This window comes from Phalacrocorax carbo, chromosome 11 (genome assembly GCF_963921805.1).
Source record: "Phalacrocorax carbo chromosome 11, bPhaCar2.1, whole genome shotgun sequence".
Lineage (NCBI taxonomy): Eukaryota > Metazoa > Chordata > Aves > Suliformes > Phalacrocoracidae > Phalacrocorax > Phalacrocorax carbo.
The window spans coordinates 21,378,847-21,395,706 of record NC_087523.1 but is presented as its reverse complement, the minus strand read 5'-3'; the positions used below and the strand labels follow the sequence as shown (position 1 = coordinate 21,395,706).

The window sequence follows — 16,860 nt, the reverse complement described above, 5'->3', positions numbered from 1 at the left end:
TCTCCCCCTCCCCGCCTTAACAATGCCAAGAAAACTGGTGTTTGACGAAGTTGGATTATTGCAAAAACAAAATTCTTAAGGATTTATTTAAAAAAATCAAGTAGTATTTGTTTCTTCGCTCACATAACAGCTTTACTTCTGACTTTTAAAACAATATAGAATGAATTCTCCTAACCCATTAAAAGCAAAAGAACGAAAAACTTGTTTTTTCTTACATCAAAGAAGTTGAAAACTGTGTTCAAACTAGGAGTTACAAGAAGAACCCTGACACAGCTCCGGATCAGCCCTCAGCCTACGCGATTCCTGGCTGCACACCTTCCTGCTGCGGGGGGTCACCGCAGCCAAGCAGCTCTCTGACCTAGCAGACATCCAGCAGAGAACCTATCACCCCTCCCTCCAGGCCTTTCCACATTCCGGCTTAGACAGTTGGAGAAAAGATGGAAAACGTTTCACCTGATTCCTATTCATAACTCCCCCGAAAAAGCGTGCATGGAAGGGGTCAATTCTAAAATGCGTATTTTTCAAACATCTTTGTTCCGGTGTTCTGAGGAATCTCTTCTTTCAGAGCCTAGCCGTATCTCCACTTCGTGCTTTTAGTATATTTACGGGCTTCTACTGTGCACTTCACGCCAACGCTGATTACAAAGGCAATCCCTTACCTTACTCTCTGCACAACAGTAAAATTACAGAGTGATAACACTGTTCAGCAGACTATGCTTTGAAGATGTAAAAGAGGCCTGAAGACAAAGAGAGACAATTATACACAAAACCTGTAAAAGGCAGAACTAAAGCCACCTTTTAGCCTAAATGCCTATTTTGCTTTGCTGGTAATTATAAAGGAACGGCCCGGTCTTTGTAAGCAAGGGGGAGACAGCTCAATGAGGGAAGAGTGGTACAGGTAAGGGTTTAGTGGCCTTTGTTTCCAGCCAAGAGCTGCAGAGATCAGGTTGGGAGCGCAACTTACCATGAACAAAGCATCGGAACATCACGCAACATGAGCTTAAAGAAAAAGGTAGTCTCCAACGCCATGTAATTAATCGACGTTACAATAAAATGTTTTTATAAGCATATCAATAGTCTTTTTAATCAACCTTAAAAAAATGCTATGAGTGTGTTGTTAAAGAGTAATTTGTTAAGAGGTTTTATAATTATAAAGCTAAACCATGCATCTCTGCTAAGATTACACTGCAATAAGGAACAGTTAGCTTTCCGAACAAATAACCTTGCAAAATTTAGAGAATAACATCCACTGCAATATCTCCTACAGCTGATACTTGCTTTTGATTGCTTATGTAGGATTTTAGAGAATTGTGCAGACCAAAAAAAGACAGAATAGCAAATAAAACATAAAAGTTAAACTTACGATATTATAAATGAGGCATGAAGCACAATTCAATTAAACAGATCACAGGAATCAAGGCAGGAGTCACTGCGGCTACTAGAGTAGCTCAGTTTTGTGTGCAAAGCAAGAACCTAATTGTGAATAAAATGAAAATAAAATACCCCTATCAGCTGAGCTTCACAGGGAAGACAAATGCAACCAATTAATAAAGAGTGTGATCATCAAAACAGTAGACATAAGTACCAAATGAAACAGAGTTCTCCGATACAAACTCCTTTGGGACAGTTTACTACTACCTTGGCGCTGAGACTATTCACCCAGGCAAGGCAGGTCAATGCCAAACCAGCAGAGAAGTCACCCTAAATGTCACTATTCGCTTGGCATTTTTCCTTGCCTGAAGTACCCAGGATCGATCCACGGTAACTCGCCACTCGGGCACATCTGAAGGCCTTACAGGACCGACTTCACTCCCTCCCTCAGACTCCCTGCCCGAAGCCCAAATCACAAGCAGTACTTTATGTGATGTCAGCTACTGATTTTTATTAAGACTCCTAAAAACACTTCCCCCGCCCTTAACATTCTGAAGAGGTTTTCACCACAACTATGCCAAGGACACATGAAAACACCAGCTGCCACCCACGCCGCCGGCGGCTCTGCCAGCCAGCTACCGACGTGCACTGGGAGTTCGGTGCTTCCTACGCACTGCACACCTGCAGCTCTCAACTCCCAGCTTCTGCAGGAGCGGAGGGAACTCGGCATCCCGCGTGATTCCTCCTCACTACCAAGACTAATTCAGGAGGACGAAGAAAGGGAAGGAATATCTGGGGGTTAATGGCTAGCCTCCCATATTCTGTGAGGCTGTTAGGAGTGCAAAGCCCTGCTTTCAACAAATACAGACACTGCTAAAATAAGATCAATCTACCTGATGATTTATAGCCTTTTCAACCAACAAATTAAAATAAAAGAACGGATTGGAAATTTGCACACAGTATGTACTAAGATGCACATCTTTAAAAGGATGAAATTCCATTCAATACCGGTTGCTAAAACCATGAAAAAAAACCAAAGAGAATTGCAGGGCACAGATTTGCTCTATTTACAGCCAGGGACTTGCTTAAAAGCTTGTCTTCGACTTAATTTACATGAGCCTTACTCTGATGGTTGGAAGGGAATTAACATGGAACTTAATATTTAAAACTGAATGATAAAGTAATTTGGAGTTTATAAAGTTTCCCTTTTACATTGTACTTCATTAATAATTGATTTATTATTGTAAAAGAGAACAAGTAACTTTAAAAATGTAATTATTGCATTGGATTGGTCAGTGCTTTGAGTGAACAGACTCAGTCCTTCATAGGTTTTTGACCTATTTTTGTTTTCTTAAAAACAAGTAGCAGCAGCAAATGGTGGTGCGTTAGCTAAGAGTTTGTGGAAGCATAAATGTACGTGGCATAAAGTAACTAAGAACGTTATCAATTACAACCTAAGGGAAGATGCTTTAGGAGGTGAATAATGAATTTGCCATAATAAAAATGTACAACATAGTAAAAAGTAGAATAAAATTTTCAGTTATCTACAATTAACTGCTTACAGTGAGAAACACTGTAATAAAAAGAGCTTAGATACAGTCATTAAAGTTTGTTTTCCAGGGTTTTAAAATGCATGTGTAACAGTGTCTAACACAGGGCTAACACTTCCTAAATCCCCCCGGCAGCTGCACCGACTCCGTAGGTGGTCTGTTGACTGTTCCAGAGAACGGCTTAACTATTAAGAATACCAATGTGATGCCTGACCACAATTTATATTATATTATAGTCATCTACAGATAGTCTAGAACGGCAAACATACAATTTTTCCTTGGAAATTAATAGATTTACAAACTGGAAATCCTCCCTCCCCACACCCAGACACTGTACGATGATGACTTCAACATAGTAGTAACTCAAAAATTTAACCAGTTAACTAACTTCGGGGCACACATTTCCACGTTACTGTTTACTAGCCTTTCACCTGGTAAGAAGCAAAGATAGCTGCACAGCAGCTTAAAAATCAATTAGTCTTCAGCTGATCACGTACACAAAGAATATAAATTAGACAAAGTACAAAACCGTAGCCTATTCTTAAATACAAACTGACTTGGGAAAAAAGAATAAAATAACTGAACCAGTTTTTCCTTCCTCTGAAGTTTACGCCTGCCTGACTGTAGAAGTTATAGGTTTTCTTTTCAAATTCAGTTAGTATACTTTTCAGTTCTCTAAGCATCACATAGGATAGTGAACCACTACCACATGGAGCAGTGACAACGAACTGCTACTACACATGCCGCACCCATTACAAATAGGTTTAGGCAGGCCTCTGTGAAAACAAACCCCATGGATCTTAAAAGTTCATTTAGCACCAAGCCGGAAAAAGGTCTGACATCACTACTCCATACTATCTCAGAGTGCAGAATATCAGCATTCTCACTAAGTTGTGTAAATGATTGCCTACAAAAATGCCACTGGTCTCTGCTAGTACCGACAACACTAAAAATGGGTTACAACACCTCAGCTTGTCCAATTTGCCTCACTTAAACAGTAAATTAGTGCAATTTTTTCCCAATCCCTACCATATCTCTATTAATAGTCCCTACAAGAAGAGTTAAACAAGGAACTAAAAACCAAAAAGGCTTGGCAAGGGAGAGCATGGATTAATTTGACTCTTACGAAGTCTCACCTAGGTAGATAAAAACCAGACCTTGAAGTACAGTATCACCTCACAGATTTGTTGTCACTAACTGAGGTAATGCTAGGTACCACCAGCACCCACTCCGATGTCAATTTGAATCTTGGCTTCCAGTTTCCTGCAGTAAAACTTCTATTCACTCAAATTGTGTGAAAAAGTGTTTTTGTTTGTTCTGATTTAGGATTTTTCTCTCTGAAGAACTTCTTATACTGTCAATTACAGTGAAGGGAAAGTCATTATCTAGCTCATTATACCATCCGTTATATTAATTATATATTTTACTGTGTTACCTGCTATTCACCTCCATTTGAAGTGAAAGATACTGCTCTAATGTGAAAACACAGCACTCTTCTCCTTCCAAGATCCAATGCCCCATGCCCTCAAACAAATGTAAGTTATTTTTATAGCATATAATCCCTAGTGATGCGTATCGACTTACTTTTGGCAACATCGGTGTATCTCTCTTCTTCTTCTTTTCTGAATTAGGATCATCCAGCAAATCTGGCTCAAAAGTGTACAGCTCTGTAAGTTCGTTCATAGTAAAATGTCGTTCCACTTGCTGCTGGTCAACAACCCGGAAAGACAATGACTGCTTTGTTACCTGACGATCATAGATCTTATCTTCCATTGTTCCCTAAAACACAAAGACACTCACTTTTATACAAATACTCGACCCCATCATATAGGAAAAAAATTAATAACTATAAAAGAGCTAGAATAACAACACGACAGTGCTCTATTTTCCTCATCTCTTTGACCCTGTATCTACAAAGTTACCTGGGAACACTTTGTGTGCTGAGAAAAAAAGGTAAAAAAAACCCTCCTGGCAGCAAACACAAATTAATATGAATGGTGTACGTGACAGATGTCATCTATCTACTGGCTAGAGTAAGAAATGTGTTTTTTCAGTGGTGTGTTGAAGAGACCCGTTTTTGCTTCAGTTCCCCAGAGTAAGATTATGACCAAAAAGTGACAACTTCCACAGCATGCACCTTGTTTTGCTGCTCTGAGCAGCCTGTAAAAAGGAAGACAGATACGGTATCACTGGGGTGGAGAGGAGAGGGGAAGGGAAGCAGTCAAGCCTAATTCATCACAGCTGTGTATGAAAAATTTAGATCCTTGATGAAAAAAGGAAAATTACTTTTTTTTAAAAAGGATGACGGCTATGAGAAGTATGAAAACAGCACAGCCTGTCCTAAACATCGTAGTTTAAAAAGGATATCAATGGTTCAAAAGTGCACATAGAAAACTACAAAAATAGACTGAAGCCTGAAGAAAAAAACCCCATGTCTGACAGTAATGTCTTACAAAAAGCAATCTATTTACATTGGCAAGTAAATAGTGACTTGATCAAGAGTTAAGTCTACGCTAACACCTCAAGAACTAGCAGATGAAGGAAGATACTTCCCAACAGAAATAATGGCATTATACTTAAAAAAAGCATACATCCGTGACTATCAGAATTATTACACATCCTGAATATCTATAGGGTGTGATACAATTTTTCAAATCACAATTGGATGCCTTTTTATAAAAAATTCTTCACCTCCCTGTGTTTTCATCCCAGTTGGACTGTCAGGGCCCCACGGACCAGGGGTCTGTAGGAGACCGCTACACCGAGCAAGCCTACTGCCTAACAACCACCATGCTCTCTGCAGTCTATTCAATTAAGAAATGTTTGGTGGTGTGCAAATTAAAAAAGCTGAGAACACTATTCTGCGTCTGGACGTGTGAATCACTGCTAGAATTCCAGCATCTGTGTTACATGGAGTGTCAGACGAGGTAGGCTTAACAGAAAATAATTTCAGTTGTTATTTATTTTACCGATCTTTACTTCAACGGTTTTTTCAGGGGTCAAATACTGCGATCACATTAGGGCTGGAAGATGACTGGATCAACACAGACCATTACAGACTTCAACATGAGTGCAAATAGTTACAGTCCAAATAACCACAGTTTACAAGTTTGATTGCAGGACCAGAATATCACAAAAATATCGGACAGAAACCTACCTGAGCCAAAAACCTGTACACAAACACAGGTTTGTTCTGCCCAAAGCGGTAAACTCTGAAGATACTCTGGATGTCATACGATGGGTTCCAAGAAGCATCAAAGATGATGACTCTGTTAGCAGCCACAAGATTAATTCCGAGGGAACCTGCTTTAGTGGATATAATGAACAAGCGGCCTCTGGAACAGAAAAGTTGCAAAATTTTAATATTCTGGAAAATGACTATTGTTCCCATGTTGCTGTGTTACTGTGGAGTTATTCATACACTGAAATAACTCAAAAACTTTATTAAAAAACTATATTAAGCATAAAAGAGATGCAGGTTTTAGAAGGGCAATGCTTCTAAGCGGAACATACACTCCCAGAATTACCGATCAGGGCCCTTTGCAAACCAACTGTTAACAAAAACTGGTGTGCAAGGAAAAATATCTTTGGTTTTGCATTTTCAAACTCTAATAATTTAGTTACAGCAAATTAAACCATAATTTTAAACAGGCATATCCCATGCTGTTGAAACCCTTTCCTGCCTAGCAAGCTTTCAGGATAACTCTAGAATGACACCGTCTCTTTGATGTATCTGCCTTTTTTGCATATCATCTCAGTCAACTTAACTGGCTAAGGGTCAACTTAAAATGAGCTCTTGACAGATACCTGTCAGAATAAACTATTTAACAGTATTAATACCAAATTAGTTTACTGCGTTCCAAGTAACCTCTTTTTTTTTAATGTACATTATAAATGACTGCAGCATAACCACATATTTTATTTTTTAAACAAAAAGACTGCCTCTGATCCAAATGGCTTACAACCGAAACAAGGACGGGAACGGCAAGGAGCACTGAACAAGCACTGATCAGGACAAATGGAAGTAATCTCAGGAAACCAGAAGCCTATTGCTGCAGCACATTTTTTTGTGCAAGTTCTGCACCTGACAACATTGTGGTATTTATTTGCCTAGACTTAAGAGGTCATTCAGCCAATACAAGTAACAAAGAAACAAAAGAAGGAAAAGGGGGAAAATTAAGGGTATACAGCAGAAGAAATCTCACCTCACATTAGTTTCATCATTAAATTCTTCAGCCCATTTCTTCCTTGACTGAGCTGTAGTTGAACCATCTAATCGATAGTAATCAATGTTTCTGAACCATTTCCCTTCACCTATAAAGGTAATAGACAAATTATTAAAAAGCTGATTGTGTAAGTAACCAGACTGATAATACTGGATATACACAACTCTTGAAAAAGTAAAAAAAACCAAACAAATATGGAGCATAAAATATACTGTTCTCTGACATTTTAAAACAATGGGAGAGAACTACAGGCTAATCAAGAGAAGAGACCATTTTTGGAGGGTGGAGGTGCTTGCCACAGGCATGCCTTGAAAATCATGCGGTGAAGCTTGTATAACAAAATATAAAATATGTAACATGACAGAAATAATAGCAATTGCATTTGTGATGACAGTGATCATCCACAAGCCTGCAATAGCTCCTACAAACCCTAAACCAATTTTGTCTAAAATGATTCATAAATAGTTCAAAATACATTTTGTCAATAGAAGTTTACCCTGCAAGAAGTATCCAGCATCTATCACTATCCATTTCTTCTTAAGATTTTATTATTCTTTACAAAAAGGTCAACTGATACGAAATGAAACTCCTCAAAGCAGCTTTATACAGATTGGGATTTAAAGACATGAATTTACAATCAAATTATGTTCCAAAGTTAAATTTGAATCCAAGTATTTGAAAAGACCTGAGCTTTTTTGGGGTAGTTCCTCTTATTTTTCACTATTTCTAGTTGTATATACACATTTGTAGAGATATGCCTTGTCTTGCAGCCAAAGTTAGTTTTAAAAAGTTACTATAGCTAATCTTTAGGCATTATAGTACTAATTATACTTCTCTAACTGATCTGTGTAGTTTCATGTTACACAATTAATATAAGTAAGTCTCTTCCACACAAACAGCATTCATAAGTACATGCTCAAAAGGAGATTTCAAAAGTCAAGTTCTAATAATTTTGGAATTGAAATTCAGAAAAATCTTTTCGAGTGTAACTACCCTGTGAGTTGAGTTATGGCTACTTCTTGCCAGATGGGGAAAATAATATTTACAGCTGAAAGATTTTCTTCTCTCCCCAATTCATAAGTAACTTTTGACTTTCTTTGGCCACCAAGGTATATGTACATGAAATGAACCCTGCTGTGCCATTGATTATAAAGAAAATAGCATTTTTAGGAGACAGCACTGCTCAAAACAATCTTTTTTTCATAATTGCTTGTAATGTCAGGAAGGTCACTGCATGGGGAATCTCACTATGATACACAGTGTTAATTGCTTACCAAAAGAACTACCACAAATGAAAAAAAAACCCCACCCTTTAAAACATCATCTCAGGCTAAAGGCACAACTACATAAAATACAGACAGCTTGTAACATCTGAAGATGGCAAATGTTCAGAAGCCAAGGAAGCAACAGCCAGAAACAATAAATCTGCGAGAGAGAGATACTGGAGATCTTCATCTAGCTACGGTGCTGTATCACGAAGCCACATTTCTCTTATGCAACTCTTCAGCCTACTTACACAATGGCAGATTCAAAGGAATTCTTTAATTGATGCGTATTGGGAACCGAAATTTCACATAACAATGAACTGCATCATCAGGAGCTCTGGGAGGATCTCACAGAGTGAACAGAAGAAACATCCTATGCAGAGGATGTGTCTGGCTAGTGAGAAATTCCTCGCCATTTGAGCATTGCAAGGATAATGATGAATTCAGTACTTTGCTCCCTTTTGAAAGCCATAAAACGATCTACTGCAGTACATATAAAGCCTAATTCATATTTCGCATGTTCTACAAAGTTTTAAAGTAGTCTAATTTTCTTTCATTATCTCTCTCCCAGTAGGAAGGATCAGAATTTGCCACGCATCAGCATATAACATCACTTTTGTACAGAATTTAACAAAATGCCTTCTTGCCTTTCAGATGATGAACATTTAATCTGCTCAGGCTATATTAAGCACAGATGATACAGAATGAAATCAGAAGCATGAGTCCATAATGGGATAGCAGAGACCACCTGCAGAGGAGACCAATAGTTTGGCCAACTTCACGAATAGTACAGGGCATACAATACCTCGAATGGAAACAATTTCAAATCCATTCCCTTTGGACTGAACAGAGACTTGTAAAAGAGTTATTAGCTTTGCAACTGTTCAAGGTGACACTCACCTTTATAAATAGGAGGCTTGTCTTTTTCAGTCTTCTCCCTGTTTGCCAGCTCCAGAAAATCTTCTATCAAATCCAGAGATATTAGGGATTGGCTAAACACTAGGCTGAAAACAGAACCAGGGAAACATAAAATTCACCTCTGAGGGTATTTTAATTATTTTATTGCTTTATTTTTCTTCCCTCCTCACTCCAGTACTACCCTTGAAACAAACAGCCTTTCTAGACACAGAGAAAGAGGTTCATGTATGGGAAAGCTCATATAAAAATGAGCGTAGCATGCACCTCTGCTTCAGAAAACTGAGCTACTGTGTTATGAAGAGTGAATGAAGAACACTGTCAGACTAACAAATTTATAAAGTCATTAAAAATACTTCTAGGACTGACTTACACTTTGTCTCCAAGCTCCTCTGCCATTCGAAGAATTTCAAAGAGAAGCACCATTTTCCCAGAATGTTCCAACACTTCAGCATCTGCATCAGTGACAAAATCTTTGTACCAATCTGGCGCTGGGCTCCCAGGATTGGAAGAGGATGTTGCTTTGCCTATAAAAAGCAAAGTAAAAAAAGGTTTTAAAAGAAAAAGGCCTGGTCGCCATTTAAATGCTCTGAAACATCTGAACTACAGAATTGTTTCCTCATTATTAGGCTGAACTGGAAGGAAGAGAGTTAAATAAGCGAAGAAAAAGTACCGTTTGCACTATTTTTAATCACCAGGTGAGCAGTTATTAATGGCAAAAGTCATCAATAAGAGTCACAAATCCCCTTTTTGTGTTGCAGGATATTTGGACAAATAGTTCTACCATCTCCATGGTTTCCCCAACAGTGTTTATCAACAGCTTTGTTTCCAACAAGGATGCATCTTTGAAAACTCATCCATACATGTTACAGCCACTGAAAAGCAGCTTTCCATAAAGAAAATAATGTTGAATCTCAAACAAACATCTGAAATCCTTGGAAAAAAGAGTGGTCTTTTGGGTCACCTAGTTCATCTATCAAGATGAACTCTCTGGCAGAAAGTTTCCCAATGTCACAGTAGTACAAGTGTTTAAGATGAAACCCATAACCCATCTCCTCTCTGATTTAGGATCTTCTTTTCCTAAGCTAATTCAAAAGACAACATTAGCATATAGGAAAAAAATAAGTCCTCCCCCACGTTTTGTATTAAATTGGGGTGGGGGTTGGGGGTGTGTGTGCGGGGGGAGGGACACACACAGAGGCATGATGACACCGAAAATAAATACCCAACCAATTCCACCATCATATTCTGTCTTTTTGCAAAGCTGAGGAAGTGTCTTGCCTGCTCACCTGCTGACACACTATTACACTAACAAAACCTATAAAATACACAGATCAGAACAATCCTTCCTTTAACATGTGACTATCTTAAGAGTTAATTTCCTTAATTTGACTTAACCCCTTAAAAATACAGAAGTACTAGAAATAATCACAAAAATCACTTTGTCATTGTAAAAATACACCAAAATAAGCATCCACCTAGCAAAACAAGTCTGCTGGGGTCTGTACTGCCCCCTCAGAAGTGTCAGATGCTGACCATGCCGATCTTTAATGACACTCCCATTATGTTTATTCTGAATTTAACCAGGAGAAAACATATATTCAGCATTATAATCAGAACAAGACAGATGAACCATGAATTATCTTGATTTACATTACTTCTTTTATGATATTCCTATGATCTTCAATTTAACCTCCTTTGCATTAGACTGATAGAAATTGATTAATTAGATTTATAACACCAATGTTTTTTTCCACATAAGGACTTTGATCTACTGAAATATTTACTTACATAGAAGCCTTCTATCACATTAACAATTCAAAACATTTACATTTTCAGACTATGCACTGCAAAGCAATCCTGACACATCAGTAAATTTCAGGTGCAAGATGGAACTGGTCTTGACAGAACTCACATTTGAGCCTTCCTTCATACAAGCTTTTAAAGAATGTATTTTCCAATACAAGAACAAAGAATGAACATGTTAACCAAAGTAAGAGACCTAGATGTGCTGTGGGAATCCCAGAATCCCAGGTTGGAAGGGACCTCAGGGATCATCTAGTCCAACCTTTCTGGGAAGAGCCCAGCCTAGACAAGACGGCCCAGCACCCTGTCCAGCCGACTCTTGAAGGTGTCCAACGTGGCCGAGTCAACCCCTTCCCTGGGGAGATTATTCCAAGGCTGACTGTCCTCACTGAAAAATTTCCCTCTCGTGTCCAATCAGAATCTCCCCAAGAGCAACTTGTGTCCATCCCCCCTTGTCCTCTCCATGGGACTCTGTGTAAAAAGGGAGTCACCACATGGTGATGGGAAAACCCCATACACACGACCATCTATTTTCATCTTCACCCCTAAACTTTGCAGAAGGGCCTCCAACAGCTGCAATGAGATAGAAAGTCTGCCCACAAACTTCGTCCCATGCAGCACCAAACGTTTGTTTAGAAATTCTGTACCTACATTAAATTGAACAAGGCAGCATGAGAGAGGTACACACTGAAGTGATCCAGAGACAGAAACTCATCCTGCCTGTAATGCAAGTAATTACTTTAATACATTTAATCTGTATGCGTATGTATTTTACATACACACACTTGTCCCCTTACATGTTTACAATGTATTTGTCACTGGGATGGGGACCACAGAAAAAAATATTCTTACCCTAACTGTCCCCCCAAAGTCATTTATTTACAGAAAGTGATTAGACACACAATAAATGATACAATCAGAAAACTAGCTCTATAATACTAGATACAAGACAAAAGCTAGATAATTAAAGGAAAATCAAAAAAATGCAATGCTTAAAGAGATGAAAAGCAGCATCGTTTCTCTGTTAAGTTTGCATCATTTTGTACTTACGAATTAAAAAAATTAACTCTGCGGCTTCCCTACAAGACCCCTGAGCTCTAAACTGATGTCCCTTGCTTTTCCAGGACAAGTGTATTATTAGAAGTAGCGGGAGCTGAGAGCATAGAAGCAGTTCATGGAATTAAGGAATTCGCCATTTTGCAGCAAAGCAGAATTCTAGACAGTCCTCTCAAATGCCTTTTGCAAAATGCAGCTGCCTTGTGTTTTATGTACTGGTATATCACACTCACCTTCATCTGATTTTGTAACAGATGGAGGGTTGTTTCCAAGTTCTTCTGCATTTCCCTCTCCACCTCCACGAGATCTTGAATTCCAGACTTTAATGACTTCAACATCGTTATCACTGCCACTTCCACTTGAGCTACACTCTTTCTTCACTTTCTTCCCCTTGGATTTTTTTTTCCTAGAAAGGTAACATCGTACACCCTATTATTTTTTAAAATTCTACTGCTAGAGAACATATTCTACCAGATATATAGAATACCAAATAAACATTCACTTTTATAGAAATCACTTAAGTACTATTAGGGAAATAAATCCAACAAACAACAACAAATAAAAGCTCAATTACTTTGCATAATCATCAGAACTTAAGCTCATTGAAGTTTCATCGGAGTCTGAAGCTATGAACTCATCCATGCTGTCTTCATCAAAATAGCCCTCAAAAGAGAAAAAAACAGAAATTTTATTAAGGGTGCTCATCCAGAAGCTTTTACTAAACCTTTAGCCATCTGCTTATTCTTCACTTAAACAATGGTAAGTTCTACAAAGGGTTGGCCTTGCAAAATGTTTTAAGAGTGACAACTTACCCAGAAACAAAAATATGACAAAAACAGCAGCAAAATTACCCCACAGCAACAAAGATTTCCATTAATTTGATGAAACTTTACCTAGCATTTGGCAAAGCTTGTTTGGAAAGTTCTCAATAGAGAGTATTTTGATATATCTAATTTACCTTATTTTCTTTGCTAATATAGTCCAGCTGCAAACACCAAGGGTGAGTCCAGATTCTGCTCAACATCTGGAAATCCTGGAATAGTTTAGCTCCAGCTTTGCCTCTTCCACCTTCGTTGCCACTACCTACACCTGACAATAAAGTTCAGGTTTTAGAACGAAACCTTGAAGTAAGTTTGCCACATACTGCTCCCCCTTTGAACAACCCCTTCATGCAGTACTGAGTGTTCTTTCCAGATGCACATCAGATTCTAACGTCTCTTGTAAAAGAGGTCAAATTACTGAGTCACAGGCATTTTTTTCCTAGTTAAAGTTGTCAAAATTAGATTTTCCCCTTTTTCTTGATAATGAGAAACATGATTACATTTTTACATAAAAACACATTTCTCCCCAGTATAGGAATGAATCCAAAACCTCTTAAAAGGACAGTCACGTCTATTTAGGTTTTGTAAAAGCAGCCCAAGGTAGAAAACACAAAATAAAATTTGCATTTAGGTTTCCATGAATTTGGCTTACTATTTTGAGCTACCTTTATTTAATGACTTGCAACGCTGCACTATTCTGTTACAATAAAGAAGCTAAAACAAGCCCAGCCTGTCCTGTCATCGTCCACGCACGAAGTAGTGCGAAGTAGTACAATGTTGACAGAGTGAAATTTCTGTTTTGTAGTCTCAATTTCTCATTAAGCAGCACATTAACTTTAGGTTCTTGAAACAGATGGGTTTTCATATTTATGTTATGCATAATTTGAAGCATGTATACCTGCAAGAAAATAGTATTTACTGCATCACAATCATCAGATCTCTACAGCAAAACAGGCACAAGGCTTATTCGGTGCATCTGCTCAATGCACAAGACAATCCCAGTAAAGGTCTACGGAGTGTAAATATTTCAACAAAGCAAGTTCTTGCCGTGTTTTAATCATACAACAGCTGCCAGTATCTTCCCATGTGTGCTCCCCTGTGACTTTAGGAAATGGAATTGTAAGGATGACAGAAATTCTTTGATTTCTGACTTCCCTAGACCTGAGCTAACACCACGGAGAAACTTGCTGTTAACAAGTTTCAAGTTAGCAAGTGCTACAGACTTTTTAATTTTCCGTATTACAGGAGTGAGAGAAAACACATATCATTTTCATTAAATGAAGAGAAAACTTGGTAAAATTGCATCTAAAATGTGTATTTTAGTTTATGCCTGTTACAGTGCACAGAGAACGTAATTTTAAGAATTGGCAGATGAGAAGCAGCAATTCCCCTTCCATAGTAATGTCAGTAGCAAGACTCCCTTTTTTATTTAATGAAAATCAGAAAGCACATCGTCTTCTTTTGAAATACAGAAGTAATGCAAAGAATTAATGTGGGCATCAGCAACCAGCACAGAGATTTGCTCTGAAGACTTGAGCCATGGTTAGCCCAGACCGCTTTTTCCCCTCTAAAAGAGGCCGTTTGTCTTTCCTTCCTCTTGTTTCCCCTCTTCTTTCTCGTATCGCCTCTGGCACTGACTGAGCTGACCAAACTGGCAGGACACTAACCCGAGATGAAGACAGGGAAACCAGAGGATGCTTTCTGCTAGCTGGGGATTTAAGAAGCCTACAAAGGGCTGGTAAGTCATGAAACAGTACAACCCCTTTTGACAAATGCAAGCTTAGCTAAACTCAAATAATTTTGTTGAGCCTTTAAAGTCTAGGCAGATTCATTAAACTACGTGTTAGGCAGTGCATTTTCTTATAGTTAGTTACACATACAACCTGTTAATAAATTAACGGCTCCAGCAATGTAGCAAATCTGAAGCTCACTGTAAGAGGTTTCTCGTCAGAGCAAACCTTTCCTTTAACAGACACTGGACTAGGGGCTCCTTCCTCTCATCTGCTGCCTGCTTTATTAAAAAAGGAAGTGTTGAGAGCCGTTGGATGTAAAGGCTTCCATAACGAGTAAGAGAAAAACAGTTGTAAACATACAGCAGTAGCTCTCGTGCTAATCAATGATCTGTAAAAAGTGTACACTGCCATCTAACAGCATGGCAGACCAACAAAGCCGGAGCTGGGACAGTCGGAAATTACAAAACCAGCTCCGCTTTGTATTGGAAATAGGCCAGAGAGAACCTACCAAACTCCCGTAACTGTTGTGATTAAAACGTTCCTACGAAGAGCTGACAAAGATTTAACCTAAATGATTTAGATGCATGTCTGTAAAGTAAACAGCTGATGCTCATCGTTTTTAAGCTACGAGCTTTTTGGAAGGCATTTAGCGTGATGCAGAAATAAAGAGAACACAAATAACACGCTTTTCAGAACATTTATATAAAGAGCAGCTAACGCAGAACAGACTGCAGAACAGAACTAATTAGGAATCAGCACTGCACAAAGGTTTGGGCTTGTTTATACACTGTTTTGAAGTACCATTGTAAGAAGGGAGGGTGTTTGGTTTGGTTATTTTATATTTTAAACAAACACAAACTTTTCACTCCTTTAGAGTAAAAGGGCAAAGGGGGCAGTTGGCATACTGGAGGTATCAGTAGAAGTGAAATTACTTTCACTGGTCCTTCAACACTCTTTCCTTCCGTAACTTAACCTAATAGAGGCAATAGACAACAGAACTGTGGAGATGAAGTCTAGCCAGCAGTTTATCTAGGAGATCAAAAACTGCACTATCCAGAATCTAAAGCCATTAACACAAGGCAGTGAATTTTATACTGCTATAAATCATAGCTTAATCTGAGATTCAATTTATCTTTCTTGTAATTAAACTTCAGAGAGTAACTGGAATAGAAAAATATAGTTTTTTTAAAAAAAAATCCATCGTCAATGGACAGGCATTTTAAGCCAAGTGGCTTAGCAAGTGTGAAGAAATATAATTAACTGGCACGCCAGGCTATGTATCACATTTTTTAATCACTGCAAGAAGTGGATACATGCTTTAAGCTTTAGATGAAATCCCAACACAGTGCCTTAAACATTCTTGACTATGGAATTCAACCCCCGATCATTAAGTCGATTATTATAAAAGGTATTTTAAAAAACCAGAACTGCTTCAGAACCCAAAAACTGCTGCTGAGGAATCTGGCTGCAGGAAGCATGGCAGTACAGAAAACCTCACGAAGAGTTCCTTGAGATTAGCATTCTAACAGTCTATGTGGTACATATGTGTGTATCGTAGAAGTGTTGATATTCTGATACCTTGATATACAAATATTACAAGCTGCAGTGGCTTCTCTCCAATATAAGTCAACAGCACACCAGCCCACTGTAATATATTTTGGGTTGTTTCTTTTTCCTTATACGCCTTTTCATTTAAGCAAATTTATCTTTTATTAGGAAGATGCAAGTCCCCAAGACAGACCAGTCAAGATCCCAGTGAAAGCTGATGAAAAGCATGGTGGTTGTGAAAACCAGACTTCGGGGTTTTGAGAACAAGAGGTAGTTCCACAAAAAAGCCAGTATTTGACAAGTAACAGCTTCAGCTAGCATAACTACAAAAGGGAACTGCAAGGCTTGGCAGCACACTTTCACCAGTACCTCTCAATTTTGCATTCTCTCCCTCCAGCCTTACAGTCAATATTTTGTTTCTTGGAAGAGTAAGACATTAAATTAATTATGTTTTATGTTTAGAAGAGGAAGAAAAGAGAGACGAACAAAAAACTGAAGGTGGACTACTGTCAAGAGATGCAAATATTCCTCAAAAAATATTTTTATGTGCAAGCAAATGTTTTGCTATA

The 16,860-nt window shown here is 38.3% G+C and overlaps 1 protein-coding gene across 6 annotated transcripts in view; it reads right to left on the bottom strand.

Moving 5' to 3' along the window:
* ATRX (ATRX chromatin remodeler) overlaps positions 1–16,860 on the bottom strand; it is an 88,467-nt gene that overhangs the window by 10,818 nt on the left and 60,789 nt on the right. For all 6 annotated transcript variants that reach the window (XM_064463393.1, XM_064463394.1, XM_064463396.1 and 3 more), the window contains 8 exons: positions 13,148–13,278; positions 12,764–12,852; positions 12,423–12,595; positions 9,701–9,854; positions 9,313–9,416; positions 7,127–7,235; positions 6,079–6,256; positions 4,506–4,700 (listed from right to left, as the gene is read on the bottom strand). In XM_064463393.1, the coding sequence (XP_064319463.1) occupies positions 4,506–4,700; positions 6,079–6,256; positions 7,127–7,235; positions 9,313–9,416; positions 9,701–9,854; positions 12,423–12,595; positions 12,764–12,852; positions 13,148–13,278 (1,133 nt within the window). The remainder of the gene's footprint in view (positions 1–4,505; positions 4,701–6,078; positions 6,257–7,126; positions 7,236–9,312; positions 9,417–9,700; positions 9,855–12,422; positions 12,596–12,763; positions 12,853–13,147; positions 13,279–16,860) is intronic.